The sequence below is a fragment of the Lissotriton helveticus genome, chromosome 3_2, assembly GCF_964261635.1.
Source record: "Lissotriton helveticus chromosome 3_2, aLisHel1.1, whole genome shotgun sequence".
NCBI classification, from domain to species: Eukaryota; Metazoa; Chordata; class Amphibia; order Caudata; family Salamandridae; genus Lissotriton; species Lissotriton helveticus.
In genome coordinates this window covers 29,222,477-29,238,734 of record NC_136062.1, presented here as the reverse complement: position 1 = coordinate 29,238,734, position 16,258 = coordinate 29,222,477, and the positions used below count along the sequence as shown (strand labels likewise).

Here is a 16,258-nt window from a genome sequence, read left to right as displayed (position 1 = left end):
ATTGGGGAGGCTTATCAGATTCCGCAAAAATTTATTTTGGACTTTGGTCAAAATAATTAAATCTTTATAACCCCAGAGGTCAGCACCATACAGAATGGCAGCATTGATTTTGGCATCATAAATCTTAAGTACTCGAGCAATACGTTTAGTATGGGATTTCTTATGCTCCTTAACACATATTGCTTTAGTTCAAACAAACCTCTATATAAAGCCCATATTACCATGCATATGCTAACGGAAAGGTATTCCACAGTTTTTGAGGAAAGAAAAAGGTTTCCGGCACCAAAAACACTTTTTCTGTGTGAAGATATTTTTTTATGATTTATTTGCATGTTTTCAGTTGTGTTACTTGCGACACTGCATAATAAAGCAGTAGTTGCACCCTAGTTTTAATCACCCCAAACTATGTACTTTGGGTCTCTCTGAACCCTGAAAAGCTAGTCAGAGTAGAGACACTGAAACTTTTTATTTCTTTTTTTTTGTAATCCATAATCTTTGACAACCTTACACTTGTAGATCAGTCTGCACGCTCCTTTGAGCATACAGTACCTACTGTGCATGCATACTGGAAAATTGAGATACAGGTAAAGCGTGTTTATATCTTTAAGGGCTTCTTCACAAACTGCATTTTTCTCTACACACTTAGGTCTACATTTTAGTAGTAAGTGTGAAAGGGACCAGGGGAAGGGGCTGGAATATGAAGAATACTTACACCTAAATGGAACGTGTTTAGGAAGGGGCAAGGAACAGCTGAAAGAAAGACCTGCAAAAACAAAGCTCCTGCCCAGACGAGAATAAACCCATGCTCTTCATAAACTGCACTTCTGAATTTACTACAGCTAAACAAGTCCCAAAACAGTTGTGTATGTACTCCAGTGCACCCGTGGAGTAATTCCTGCACCACTCGTGGCCACTCAGTGTTACTGCAACACACTCCCATAAAAAACAGTGAAGGTAGGAACCTAAAATAACACCCCATCAGAATTAATGTTAACAAATATACATAGATATTTTTTTTTAATAGCTCAGCTGCTCAAGGTTTTCCACCCCCAATGCGGAGTACTTTATTGATGTTTGAGACACTTCTCCCTTAGGCGTCCACAGCTACTTTTCTTTTTGTTTGACCACATCTTTGGCATTATAAGGTACCCATAGCTTGTGGATTCCCTTGGAGGCAACTAAGCAAAAAGCCATTACATAGAAAAATTGCATTTATTTAGTGGAAAAAACGGGAACAAATTGCTGAACAAGAAATCATTTTTTTTTTTTCCATTTACTGAAAAGGACATCAACAAATGTTTGGTGGGTTACGATTACCATCTTTTCTGTTTTCACGAAGAAATAGAGTTGTAAAAGTCAGCCAAATTGTTATCACCATTTTTGCATATTTCTAACTGCTAGTCCATTTTCCTATTTGTTGTGACTGCACCCTACTTGCAATTTGTGATGGAAACGGGTGTGAAACCCACAGATGAACCTATAAAGTTATACATTTCTCAATACTTGACAAACATTTGCATTCAGCAAGGGGCTCATTTGTATAGATTTCTTATGTTTTTCCAAAGAAACTAATAAAAAATAATCAAAGAAAGTAGGCGAAATAGATGTGGTTTTCATCTGTAATTTTTTGCCCTGATGACCGATTTACAAACAAAATATTCACTCTTTAACTGGTGGTTTTCTCCTGGCCTTTGGAGACATTTGAGCATTGTTTTTGTCCTGAACTGCCATGTTGTACGGATCCAGGTTGAACAAAAAGCCCAGCTGGAATAGCCTTGTATGGGGTCTTCCTTAATTAGGACTGTCCTCCAAATGTCATTAAAAAAGACGGAGCTCCTTGAAATGCTTCTACTAACTGCAGAGCCAGAGGTGGCATCACTATTAGGAACACCAACACCCTGCACTATACATGAGGGGAATGCAAGAGTTGGGTAGGTGCAATAACTGCTGCATTTTTATATAACATGTTACGGCTCTTGGTGATTACTTTCAAGCAGACTTGCAAAACGCGTCACTCACATTTGATCACACTATTCATTGCATTGTAAGAATTTTACAATATTTCCTTTTTCTTTCTGTTTTGTCTAGTGTACGTTATAATTGCGGTTTTCTGCTTGGCTTCTGCAATGAGCCTCTTCAACTGCCTTGCCGCTATAATTAGCAAGGTACCATTTGGACAATGCAGGTGTGTGTTTATTTCTCACTTTATGAACGGTTTTCTACCAAGTTTTCTTTTCAGGGGTACATTTGTTGAAGGTAAAGTTATTTATTGGTACATGAATATGTCACAATGTTTTTGAACTGAGGATGTCACATCGCTTGCACCTAGTCCCATCCGCATAGTTAGCTTAGGTTTTCTCTAGCTATGTGGAAAACATAATTAGCCAATCACGTCAAACAGTGAACCCAGCCACTGGCATCACCCTACAGAGATAGCAATACTCCAAGTAGTAAGCTGGAAATAATATTGCCTAGAAGTGAGAACAGCCTGTAATTCCCCATCAGGACACTAAGGGTCTTATGGGGAAGACTTAAACAAATGTGTTTGTTAGTCACAGTATATAAAGTGATTGGTAATGCACTGTAATGAAATCCTGTTCATAGCCTTTAATCTGACACAATTTGCCTTGAAGGCCTTCTCTGCTCAGGTAAATGAAAAAAGGGTGTAGCTCTCCGAGGGTTGTTCACCCTCCCTCCTTCCATCGACCCACTGAAATGACTGTAAGGTCCATATATCTAGATTCCTGGCTAGTGGGGGCTGCTTGAGAAATATTTTGCTAACCGTCTCCCTGGCCTTCCTGCTCTGCTTGACAATGTGCCTGTATGGTCCTGGCAAGTTACTTTCTAGCATGAGGAGTTCTCTTAATCAGTACCCTTCCAGGGTATTATTTAGTGCACATTTCGCTCAGTTGTCACTCTCTGAAACTGACCGTGAGGCAGTTGCACAGCGAGACAATACACTTCCAGGTCTTGCAGTCTGCCACCCAATCTAGTTTCAGCATCTCTAGCTGGACTCCGCTTCACTTACTAGCCCAAACCAGGGGGACCATCAGTCTGTCCAGTTCTTTTAAAATTTTTCATTTTATGGGGCACACAGAGCTTTACAATATATATGAGTTTTTCGGGAGGATTTCATGTTTTGTAATTACAATCCTGTCCATATTTGAAAGCATAAAGGTGAATTTTTCCTATGTTGTATGTAAATTGTTTATGTGAGGTATGGGCTTCCTGCGGTCCAGAGTATCTAAATCTATGTGACTCTCACTGTGAACCCAAATCCGGGTGGAAATCGACCATCACCTAGGTTAAGACCCCTGGGGGAAAAGACAATTCTTGTTCCAATTAGTTTGCAATCCAGAAGCCAAACCAAACCAAACTAGTCCATTTCCTAGAGGGGTGTGTCTGAAGCGGACAAGTGTGTTCGTCCGCATACTTCAGCACTGTGTGTAGTTGAACCCAGTGTGATTCCCCATTCTCGGAATCCTGGTCTCGGCCTTAACCCAAGCGATATGATTGTGAGGGTGAACAGCAAGGGAGACAGAGTGCAGCTCCCCTTCTAGTACATGCTCTCGACCTACCTGCCGTCCAATACCACCCCTCCTGATTTGACCCGCACTGTGGTCTGATGTATAATAGCTCGTGCCAGACCAGGAACTTGGGACCAAATCACTTGCTGTCTATGACATGACATAGAGCATATATATCCAGTTCAGTGTATCAAAGGCTTTTTCTATATCTAGTCAAGCCACAGCTTAACCATGTGATTGTACCTTATGAGTCTGGAAAGTGCTATGTCCAGGGATGAACCTACACTTGTCCTCGTGTACAAATAGCCCAATAATATTCAGTAGTCTGTTGTCTAGAGTTTAATTAGTAATTTAGTGACTGTAATACGCTAAATACTATGTGTCTCCATCTGTCTTTAACATCCTAATGATAGTGGCCTCCTTCATCGTACTTAGGAATTCCCCAGTGGTTCAGGCCTTAACATAGACTTCTGAGAGTTTTTCGGATAGTTGCCAGTCATCAGCGGGGGTTTTACCCATCAGTTTCTCTTTCTGCAGTTCAGCCTCTAACTCATTCAACTGCTTATATTTTAGCCTCCATGAACAAAGGGGCAACAGTAAAACCTTATGCACATCCCACTTGAATGGAGCACTGTAATAAGTATACCACAGTGGTGCTCTGACTCTATAGCACACCTTTTGCCATGATGTGCAAGTCTAAACCTTAGAAAAAAAACATTCCATGCCAGCTATTTGACAGAAAATGCAAAATAGATGAGCACTCCTCACATGTAATTAGCCACTGTCATAATAGCCCAAGTCAGTTTACATATACTACAGTATGTCACAGTATACGTAGCATTTATATTGCTTGAGTAGTATTAAAAAACGGAAAATTCCCATTCAAATGAATCTAATTTCCTTCGACAAACAAATTATGACTGCAAGGGTCCTGGCTGTGCAATCCCGAAAATGTGGTAGGCAGTTAATAGCAGCTGTCAATGCTGTAATGCGTGACGCAGAGACTTTTGGACCCTGCTTTTGATGTGGACCTTGATAGGTCCTAGACGCAAGCGTCCTGAATGCCGCTGTTATTTTTATTGGTCCATTTGGTTCAAGTGAGAGTGACCAATACGAATGGGCTGGAAAAAGTCCTACAAAGGACGAAACACATGTCGGCTGAGATAATCCATGAGGAACCATCAGTAACACATCCGCAAAAGGTCACAACAAAAAAACTGTACCTGTGAAATAAAGGAAATAACAGCAATGCATAATAATTTGTTGTTACATAATTGTTTGTATAACTATGTGACTAACAAACCACTTAATTTAGAGTGATTATATGATGTGGAAAACTTTTGTGATACTGATTTCAAGAGTAAAAGAAATATCACATACCTGACTGTCTAAAGTTGATGTACGAGACAGTATTTTATGTATACTATGGTGCACTAATGGATATGTAAACTGACTTGGACTGTTATGACAGCAGCTAAATACATGTAAGGAGTGCCCCACTATTTTGTACTTTTTATCTTTTAGCCTAGCGAGGAGCATTCCTCTCAGAAAGCCCTCCAAAGGTAATTTGAAATAGGTTTTCAGCTATGTATAGAGCAGTGTCTAATGTTAAAGCGTCTCTTTACTAATGCTAGCCAGAGTTCCATTTTGCTAGATCAGGCCTTGCATTTGCGAGTTTGGGTTATTTCTTATTTTTTCTGTAAACATGCTACAATTCCACATGATTTAATGCCTTGCCTATGCAGTCTGTGCCTACTGTATATTCTTAGAGGGCAACATTTTCTAAAGCCGTCTCCTCCAAAGAGTAGCTTGTGAGCTAGTGGTAGTTCTCCAGCTACCTGTAAGTAGCTCTGAGACCACCCTACTAAATTAGAAGCTTTTTCTTGGTTAAATTAATAGATGTATCCCAAAATTGAAAAGCATGTATTTGAGACAACAGTGTGTGTCACCCGAAAGCTTAGATGATCTTTGAAGACAAATGACTGGAAATATTTTTAAAGCTGATTCCTGAGTGGTAAATCATAAGGGTTAGTGAGACACATTACTAAAGTCTTGCCTGATGCACTGGTAATTTTGCATGGGGTGGCCACTAATGTAATCTTATCTCTTATGGTCACTATTACAGTGATAATAATAATAGTAGCTCACTATTATTTCCATTGAAAATAACTAACTCTTATAACAGAAACGGTTGGAGACCCCTGGTCTAAAGTGTCCCATGTTTTCCCCAGTTCCCATTTCACTTCAACCAATTCTAACAATTCTAACCTAGTCTTGAAGACCACTGCCTTCCACTTGTGTAACTGAATTACTTTATCTTCTGTTACAAGTGTCTTGTCGAGTAGGCGTCTGGTTCCATAGATATATTCATATATTGACTCCTAAGGGTTACTTTCATGACTTTCCAATTATCAGATCTGGTGCTTGTGGACCTCCAAAAGGGACATTTGGGGATTGAGGTCACCAGCTTCAAGGGATAGGTGGCTCATGCTAGATTCTGAAGACACCTCCTTGTTGATTTTTAGAGTGTTTACCTGGCATAGACTGATAATGTTTTGGGATTTCTATTATTATACCTCTTCTAGTAAAATGCTGTGCCATGCTTTGCCATAGGAAGGCACATTCTCTATTAGAGAGTAGACGTCCAGTGTCTCCACAGGTCCTCAGTAATTTCCAAAGGCACCAGTTTGGGTTTAATATTTAAAAGTAGGGAGGGTTCTTTCCTGAAAAAGGTTATTTTCACGAATATGCCGGCAGCTTTAAAAGATGCAGCAGTCAGGCTACCCAGGTAGACCTGAAGGCTTGTTACTAATGAATGACACAATAAGGGCACCAGCCCACATGTGACATTTACCTTTCCCTGCCATAGGTGCATTTTCTGTTACATATACTATGGTTTTACTGCAAAGTTAAATATGTCAGTTGGGGTCAGAGCACATACAGGTGGGACTGGACAGCAATGCCTCAGTGCACAGACTTCAAAATGTGCAATACCAGCCAACTAAAAAATGGAAGTGGTTGCTCAAAAAGATGCAATATTCACACTTGTGATCCAAAGAATGTAGTACTTGTAAATAATGATAGAATTGTAATGATAAAATTGGCAATTGTTTGCACAAAACCCTTAGTTTCATGATCCCAATAAGATCCCATGCTCAAAAGCTTGTCAGTTTTGCTGAGTGTGTGGGCCAAAAACCTTGCCAGAGTGGGAGCCTCAGTGTGTTGGCTGGGTCATTTCTACTGCCAAAGAGCCAACTGTCAATTGTAAAGCGCTGAGCTGCCTATTAGTACAACTTCATGTTTTGGATTCCGACCCCTCCATCACACAAAGCTTGCATGATCAGTAGTATGAAATCCTAGTTTCCACCCAGGTAAAATGCTGGATCTGGACATGGACTGAGGTGGAGAATCCCCGAGGGGTGTTATATGGGTAATTTTGCAGTGGATATAGCAATCTAAGAAGTGTGAAGTGTGACCATTTGATTAATGGTGATCTCTCAAGAATTGTAAGAAGTGGTTCTACATTTGTAAACCATTCCACATCCCATTAACTAAGGCAACCATATTCAGGCTCCAGCACTGGTAAGGGTTTGTTGCAATGTGTATGTCCAAGGACCTTAAAGTGGTATTTGTGGACCTGTAGCTTTGGTTGCCAGTTGGTAGCCTCGATGCCTCCTGAAGCAAGACTGTGATAGACTTGTCACAGTTAACCATGAGACTGAAAGCATCACTGATAGGTCCAGTATTTTCTTCAACATTTACCGCGTTGTTCTTGGGGATCTGAGAAAGAAGCATATAATCCACGCACATTGAGATGCAATCTTCTATGTCTCCATCCCATTGGAAACCCTGCACCAGAATATATCACCTAATCCAGTGGTTCCCAAACTGGGGTCTGCGGACCCCCAGGGGTCCGCGACACATTCCCAGGGGTCCGCAGGCAGCAGTTTTAAAAGCAATGCAAAGTTTCTTATAGAACCAGCAGTTTTTGGGCAGCAATAAGTGTCGCGATAACTCCGGTGATTAATGTACCTGCTGGAGAGAGATGGGGTTTTGTCCAGTGGCAACTTTGACTCATCTAAGGAAGCACAGATGGTTAATATGCCTGCTGCATGTCTACCATGCATTTTATAAAGCAGTAGTTTGTTTTGTGAATAGCGCAGTGGGTTCCTGCTTTTGCCATGGAGATTATTTTGTTATTGTGCAGTTCACTAGTTCCAATCATAATCTAGCACAGTGAGCTATGAACTGCCATCAAAGAGCTACATGCAAACTGCATGGTACAAGTTAGTAAATTATGCGTTTTCCCAGTCTTTCATTATTCCGATGCTGCTAAATAGGTTTGTTTGGGTAGAAATAAATGATTATTAAAGTCAACTCTAACCCCAGTGTTATGCTCTGAATCCTGAGTTTGTGCTTCTCTAGCCCAAGCACTCTTTTAAAAATGCCTACCAGTATGGATGACATTTGAATCCAACACCTTGTAGTCCCCTTTGCCTTATGTAACATTTTCTATTCACTGGTTTACACATTGGCTCTGTATGTGTGTGATGTAAAGTGCTCTGACACCCTACAGTGGTATGAGAGATGCTATAAAATAAATTAAATACATGTGACAGTGGGGCTATGGAGAGATGAGAGGCACTGTTGGAGGGTAGTAGTGAGGAAATCATTGACGATTGTCTAGCATTGAAGATTGCCAAAAGATTGTTGTATACTGGTGCATAGTAAAGTCATTACCTACTATGCTTTAAAAGTGAATACAATTCAATATATAATGACAAATGTTGTAAAATGCACCATTTTCCCCCACATTTTCTTTGGGGAGAGCCCCCCAAAGCCCCCTTTGTAGCGGTCTGGCTCACTATCTGCACTTGGTGTGCACTGTATGGGGACTTGTGTGACACCATTTGCAAGAGCAGCTTTAGGTTTCCAGTCCAGCCTTGTCCGGAGCAGAAGCCTCAGGCAATGAAATAAAACTAAACAAAGAAAAGTTAGTCGCAAGATACAGCACCAACCTTCCCGTTACGATTTTTGCTAATATTGTTAATATGAAAATACTAAAATCTTTAGTAATTCAAGTCTAGTCTTTGTTTGAAGCGCACATGTGTGAGTTTATTTTTTTTGAATTACAGTTTTAATGTTTGACATTAAATCATACAAATTGCTTGGGGGTCCCCGGCTTCCAGTAGTGACTCAGTGGGGATCCTCAGGAGTGATTGGGCACCACTGACCTAATCCATTCCTTTAATAGTTCAGTGGCCAGCTGGAACAGAAGCAGTGAAAGTGGCATCCCCACTTTTTTGCCTTTCTCATTGGGTTGACCATACCTTGACCTTCCAGCTGGCGCCCAGGGAGAATGGTGTAGGACCTGTATGTAGGATAGAATCCCAGGCCTGATGGTCATCTTCCGTATACCTGCATGAGAAAGTCCCAGTTAATACAGGTGAATGCTTTAGCTAGATCAACTAGGAATAAGGCACTGGGGACAAAAAATTGGAGGTGAATTTGGGGGCCTGCTGCAGCCCTCTCAAGTAGTGCCTGGTGGTACAACCAGGCATGGAGGCATTTTGATGCTGATTCAACTGTGAGATGTTAACTTTAAGCAATTAAGAATTTTTTCCAGAGCTTTGGCTTTTAAATGAATGTGATGGATCGGGTGGGTAATATGAGCGGCACTTCTCTGGGGCCTTACTGGGTTTCAGTCGCACAGGGAGCACTCCTTGGGTTTGCCGAGAAGAAGCCAGTGTGTGCTGCCAGCCTCTGGCTCCCTCAGTTGTCTACCTGGTGTTGTTGCGCTTTTCAATCCACAGGTTTTTGGTATTTGTCAGTCTTTTTCTGCTGGGTGATCGCGTTTTGTTAGTTCTTTTTTTTTTTTAATCAAAACTTTTTATTGAAATAAAGCACAGAATCATGATTGCATTATTACAGTGGGACATGACATTCATATAGTACAATATGTCGATAAATGTTGTTACAGCTGTTAGGAAGTTAGGGGTTCTCCAAGCCTGGTTTTTCTCATGGCCAAATCGTCTGTGGGCGAGATACAAATCTCTCCTCTAAAAGCATTCCAGCACCCCATTTTTGTCCCATTTTTTTAGGGCAACCTCGTTGTTTTTTATACCGTTTTCTCAGCAATCATGCATTTGTCCATTTCTGCCACCCAACCTATTATCATTGGCAATCGGTCGGAACCCCAGAACATTGCTACAGCTCTTTTCACTAATAAGTATCCCAGTGCCACCCATTGCTCCCATTGCTGCTATTTCTGTCAAATCTGTGGGCTCCCATATATTTAAAATTCCCGTTTGTGGTGATAGTTGGCTGTGTTTTCCTAGTGTGTCTATCATCTTCTTGGTCACTCTAGTGGGGATAATCCCATAGGACATGATAAAAATTACTGTCTTGGCCGCAGCCTCTGAGGCACAGCACGTCCTCTCGGCTACCTATTTTTGCCAGAACGACGCCTGAGAGGTAGAACCTATCAAGTATCTTTAATTGTATGAGGCGGAAGCGGTGGTTTATGGCTGTTTCCCTGGGGGACATTAATGCAGTCTGTCAATCCTCATCTTCTAAAATGCCCAAGTCTGCCTGCCAGCGTACTCGGAGAGCCTGAAAGGCGTCTGGTAGATTATTTCAGAGTTTTCAGTAGATGCAAGATATGGCTTTGGTCAAAAGCGGTTCCGCAAGCAATCTGTCCTCTAAGGGGGAGGCATCCTGCAGGGATGGGAGGTCAGGAGCATTGGCAAGAATGGCATGTCGGATTTTTTTTTTTTAAACTCTTTTTATTGAAAGATCACAATATAGCCGTAGTACTCCGAGCCCCGGAGGCACTGCAATCATGTCATACCATCATCAATCACGATCTGCAAAGCATATTGTTATACCCCAATCCCCCAACAACTCTCCACCCAACGATCCCCCCCTCTCTTAACACCCTTCCCCACGCCAAGTCCCTCCCCCCCGCACAGTGTTGCCATGTCCTCTTACTTTTTTTTTTTTAATAATTTTTTATTGACATGATACTTAATACATTCACAAAATTCCTATTAGTGTACATTTTAGCCATGTCAAACATTTTCTTTTCCTTTTTACCCCTACCCACCACCTGTAGGAGGGAGGACCACAGAAAGGAAGAAAGAGGAAGACCGAATTATAAATAACAGCAACAGAAGAAAAAAAAAAGAAAAAAAAAGGATAAAGACATAAAATATAAATAAAAATATATATATTTAGCGAAAATACTACATAGAGGGGAAATCCTCAATTCTCAGTAGACATCCATTTATTTAGAGGTTCCCAGATGCGTTCTCCCTCCCTCCGAGTTCTAGGAGCCCTTTTCCTATATACCAACATTTCCCATTTACAAACATTGACCAATTTGGCCAACCATTCATGTGGATTCGTGTGAAAGCCGCAAGATTGCCATAGTTATAAAGAGAAATTTACGTTCGGGTTCAGACAAATTTTGATCTGCTACACCTAGCATTATAACCTGTGGGGTCAAGGGAACTCTTACCTCTAACATTTGCGCCAGATATTGTTCGATCTTATTTAAACAGGGTGTCAAACAAGGACATGATGCAAACATATGAATGCTATCGACATCATATTCTCCAGATCTGGGACAATCAACCCCAACTGTACCGCCCCATTGTTGAATACGATGTGGAGTGATATAGAGATTAAACCAAGTCTTAAAGGACTGGACCTGAATGTTTGCTGAAATAGATGCTGTTTGACTATAGCCTAACGAATCCTCAAAGGCCCCCTGTCCAGCATTTAAACCGGTCTGCCAACGACTGAAGTGTTTAGCAAGGTCATCTTTCCGATTCTCCTCTAATATCTTATATATTTTAGAAATAGTTGGTTGCCCCATTTTTACAGCCTCGATAAGCGGAATTTGAGACCAATTAGTCGTTTTTCTAGAAAAAAAATCTCTAATCTGTAAAAACTTTAAAAAATGCCTATTGTTAACTCCAAACTTTTGTTTGATACTCTCAAATGTCAACAGTCCAGCAGAAGATACTATATCTCCGATTACCATAATTCCCTGTGAAACCCATTCTCTAAATTATACATCATGAAAAATATCAGGGAGTAGAATATTCAGTACCAAGGGAGAGTACATGTGAAGCCGTCCAATATTGCACAATTTCCGAATCCTGGACCAAACTTTAAAAGCCCCCAGCAAAACCTTAAATCTAACTCATTTGAAATAGGCTAAATCAATATGTGTAAATAATAACCCTCGCCCCTCCTCTCCAAAATTAAATGATATATAGAGATATCGATACATTCTGTATCTTGAAAGTCTAAAAGTTCCGCAATGTGCCTAACCGTAATTGCCCAATAATAAATCTGGAAATTTGGTACAGAGCATCCCCCCCCCCTCTCCCTAGGCAATGTCATATATTTCATTGGCCGCCTGGGCCGTTTCCCTGCCCATAGAAACCGGGAAATAATTTTATCCAATTTAGTAAACCAGATTTGCTCAAAAAATAAAGGGATGGCTCTTAAATAATATAGTATTTTAGGCAGGAATATCATTTTAACCACATTGCATCGACTCATTAATGTTAATTGAAGATTATTCAATCGATGGGCATCAGCTTCAATTTTATCTAGTAGTGGATTTAGATTAATCGGTATTATCTGATCCGGATTTGCACAGATCTCCACCCCCAGATATTTCGCGTGATGCGACACCCTGGAATCTATCAGCACTATTTTATCATTATGTATTATTTGAGTCTTGGCCTCATTTAATAAATATCCAGAAACTGTCCAAACTGTGAGGCAAGAATCTGAATCTCTTGTAAAGCAACCTGGGGAGAATTGGTTAATATAGCTAGGTCGTCTGCATACCCGAGGATGCCATGTCCTCTTACAATGCTGAAACGGAAAACGCATACGGTAAACTCTGTGTACTATATCGCCCCCTGGCACCATCACACCGGGCCCTCATTGTCTCTCGTTATTGGTGGCGGGTCCAGCCATATCCCCGGTAATCTGCCCATCGTTTCCATATTTTGTAATGTTTCTTAGGGCATCCTCTGGCTTCATACACAGGTCATGTCGGATTTTTAAGTATCTAAAGATCTCTCCCTGTGTAAGATCATATTTGGACTGTAGTTCTTTGAATGTGAGAAGTTTCCCCTTAGTGACCAAGTCACATAGATTATTTAATACGATTATGTCCCACTTATCAAATCCCTTATGGAAGCAAAGGGACCCCAGTCTTTGCGATGACCATAGTGGCGTAGCTTTCGTGAAGGTGTCCGTCCACCCCAGGTGCTTATTTGCCTTAGGCCAGACGGCCACTGTGTGTGCCATAGGCCCCAGGTCCTTCCGGGTTTTACTGTATAGGGCCCCCATGTATCCCTCCCGGCCAGTTTGGTATTTTTCTAGGTGGAATGCTGGATTTGTTGGGGATCCATGGATCCAGTGATTAACTGCTAGTTGAGAGGCCCAGTAATAAAGGCGTAAATCTAGAAGAGCGATCCCCCCCGTCATACCGCCCCTAGTGAGCTTCCGGAGGGGAATACGTGGAGCCTTCCCATCCCACAATAAGGTACAAAGTTCCCCTTCTATGGTGGTGAAATAATTGTCAGGTATAAGTAATGGGCAGTTTTGGAGTGCATATAAGAATCAGGGTAATGCTAACATTTTAGATAGCGCTGCTCTCCCCAGGAGGTATAGGGGCAACGATCTCTGTCTCACATCTTCTTGTAGCCTCTTAAGGGGGCCCAAAAGATTATATTCGTAAAACAGTTTTGAGTCAGGTGTAATAAATATGCCCAACTATTTAAAACCGGTTGAAGCCAATTTGATCGTATATCCACGGGGTAAACGGGTTGGGGGCTGTGTTGAACATATATTACTAATTTGGACCAATTGATGGTATAACCGGCATATTTGCCAAAATTGGTGATGACAATGAATAAGCTGTTTAGGGAGGCTCGAGGGGAAGCCAAGTACATGAGGGTATCATCCGCGTAAAGTGATGTTTTGTCCTCTGTATCCTCGCTCCACTTTAATCCCCTTATGGAAACATCCCATCTTATCCAGTAGGCCAACGGTTCGAGGGTTAGTGCGAATAGCATGGGGGATAGAGGACAACCTTGCCTGGTGCCTCTTCGCAGGGCAAATGTGCGAGAGGTGTGATTATTCACCCTGACTTGACCCAGCAGGTCCTTGTATAGCAGTGCTACCCATTGTCTGAAACGGGGGCCGAAACCTAACCGTGCCAAGACCTCTAAAACATAGGGCCACTCTATTGAGTCAAATGCCATTGTGGCATCTAGGGACAGAATAACCGCGTCTTCGCGGAGATAGGGCTGTCTACCCAGGACATTATGGACCCGTCTAATATTGAGGGCGGTGTTGCAGCCTGGTATAAATCCTAATTGGTCTTCATGGACCAAGGATGGAAGTATAGCTGTGAGTCGGGATGCGAGTAATTTGGCCAGTACCTTGGCCTCTGAGCTAATCAGAGAGATGGGCCTATAGGAACCACAGTTCTCTGCTGGTTTACCTGGTTTGCGAATGACGACTATAGAGGCCAGTCGTTGGTCCAGGGGAAGAATGCAATTTTCGCAACTTTCCTCATACATGTTTTTGGATGCGGAGCTATCTTGAGGGCCATCCCCTTAAGGAAATCCATAGGCACACCAACACTAGTTAGCAGTAGAACCCCGTTAGGCCCCATTGCTTTTTCAGAGTTAACAGCGAAGATAGCTTTGCAGATTTCTTCTGGAGTAATATCAGCATCTAAGGCTTCCCTATCTGAGTCTGATATCATTGGTAATGTCATTTCCTCCAGAGGTTGACGAGAATCTTCGGAGGGAGATGCAGTCTTGGAGGTATACACAGCCTCCAGATGGTCAGCAAATGTCTCCGCTACCTCTTGGGGTTCCGTCCCCCGCCTCCAATCGTCGCGTAATATTTCGGGGACCCATCTAGTCTCTTGATCACGTTTTCTGACCATGCCAGCATTTTGCCTGCCCGTTCTCCGAGTTCATAGACTTTGTGGCGCGTATGAAGTAATCTGGCTTGGGCTTTTTCCCTTGCCAACGCTTTATATTCTAGTTGTTTGTTACGGAGTTTGTTGGCAGTGGCTTCAGTCGGGGATGTGCTGTGCTCCATTCCAAGTAAGAGCAGATCGCTCTCCAGCCGGGTCAGTTGTTCATTCTGGGTACGAAGAAATCCAATTTTTAAACCAAGGGCTTAACCCTTAATTATTGCCTTATAGCTTCCCAAATGGTGCTGGCTGAAACTACTGAGCCTACATTTTCAGTGAAATAATGATCTGTATGTTGGGCAAGGTCTTCTTTGATATCTGGGACGGTGAGTAACCACGGATTGATAATTATAGGGCCTCGGACAATACGTTGGTGAAAGGTGACTTCAATCCAAAGGGGAGAGTGATCGGAGATACCCCCAAGGGAGCCCTTGGGGTTGTTGGAAGAGCCTTATGTCGGGAGGAAAGTGGAAAAATAGTCATTGCGGGACATACTCCTGTGTGCGTTGGAATAGTGTGTAAAGAATGGGGTGTCCGGGTTAACGTGCGCCATATGTCCGTGAGTCCCAGTGCTTGGGCAAAGTCTGCTAGGGAGGTGTTGCTCCTGGAAGAGGGTCTTTGAGGGTGTCTGTTCAACATGTCATTCATAGTCATGTTAAAATCACAACCCAGAGTGAGAGTACCCGGGAGGGAGATCAACAAGTATGTTGCCTAAGTCTTGTTGTGCTGTTTTGCCTAGGGCTGGTGGGAGATAGGCCGAGATTACATTGTTGTTTCCCTTCCCATGTCGCCTCTAGGCGACATGGGAAGGGAAACCCTTTGAGCGCGTTCTATGGAGAAGTAACAAGAGAGACGTTTAGGTTGAAATTTGTTAAGGATTAGATCCTCCACAAAGAGGTCAGCTGCTGGCCCCTCCATCTGTTCAGGCACTCCAAGGATGCATATGTTGTTTCTACGAGCCCTCCCTTCGTAATCATCACGGAGCTCCTCCATTATTTTCTGTTAAGTCTGCAAATGGGCGACCTGGTCCTGGAGGGTGGAGGTGTCGGTCAGGAGGGTGGCCGTGGTGGTCTCGACCTCTCTGACCCTGGAGTCAATTTTCTTGAGGTCTGCTCCTCGGAGGGTGACTTTGATATTTACAGAGTCCATGCGTGTTTCCAAGGACGTCCATACCCCAGCGATGGCCTCCATAACGTCTTCCAGGGTGAGAGTTTTAGTCGAGGGGGCGAGGCTGTGAGGATTTAGGATCCCCGCCCGATGTCATCTCGGTGTCCTCTCCCTGCTTTGTCCAGGCAAACTTCGCCAGCTGTTTTTGGGCCTGGGTTTTAAGCCCTTTGTTGTTCGCCATTAGCAACGTGCCTGAGCTGTAGGTCCTTTTGGGGGTCTCGTCTGTACTCGCCGCCTGCTCAGAGGAAAGGCTACCCTCTGCCGTCCTGTCGGTTTTCCAGGTGGATCTATAGTGCCGAGTGACAATGGAGGTTCGGATGGAGTCAGGTCAGACTGGGCAATTACCAATAATGTTCTGGGCAGAATCTCAGTCCGCACCAGCGAAAGGTCCACAAATGGAGAGCAGGCCCTAAGTCAGTCTGTATATGAGGTATAGAAGTGACCCCCCCCAGGGAGTTCTAGAAGATCGACTAGAGGAGGGGGAGGGAGTCTAGAAGATCGACTAGAGGAGGGGGAGGAAGTCAAGTAGGCCATGCCTTTG

The 16,258-nt window shown here is 42.7% G+C and overlaps 1 protein-coding gene and 1 long non-coding RNA gene across 3 annotated transcripts in view; one reads left to right on the top strand and one right to left on the bottom strand.

Moving 5' to 3' along the window:
• Positions 1 to 16,258, top strand: part of SPPL2A (signal peptide peptidase like 2A) — a 346,877-nt gene that overhangs the window by 147,621 nt on the left and 182,998 nt on the right. For both annotated transcript variants that reach the window (XM_078684763.1, XM_078684764.1), the window contains exon 7: positions 2,089 to 2,185. In XM_078684763.1, the coding sequence (XP_078540889.1) occupies positions 2,089 to 2,185 (97 nt within the window). The remainder of the gene's footprint in view (positions 1 to 2,088; positions 2,186 to 16,258) is intronic.
• The window catches only part of LOC144826438 (uncharacterized), a 665,527-nt gene continuing 658,003 nt past the window's right edge, over positions 8,735 to 16,258 (bottom strand). The window contains exon 4 of the long non-coding RNA XR_013609823.1: positions 8,735 to 8,945. This is a non-coding gene — a long non-coding RNA (uncharacterized LOC144826438). The remainder of the gene's footprint in view (positions 8,946 to 16,258) is intronic.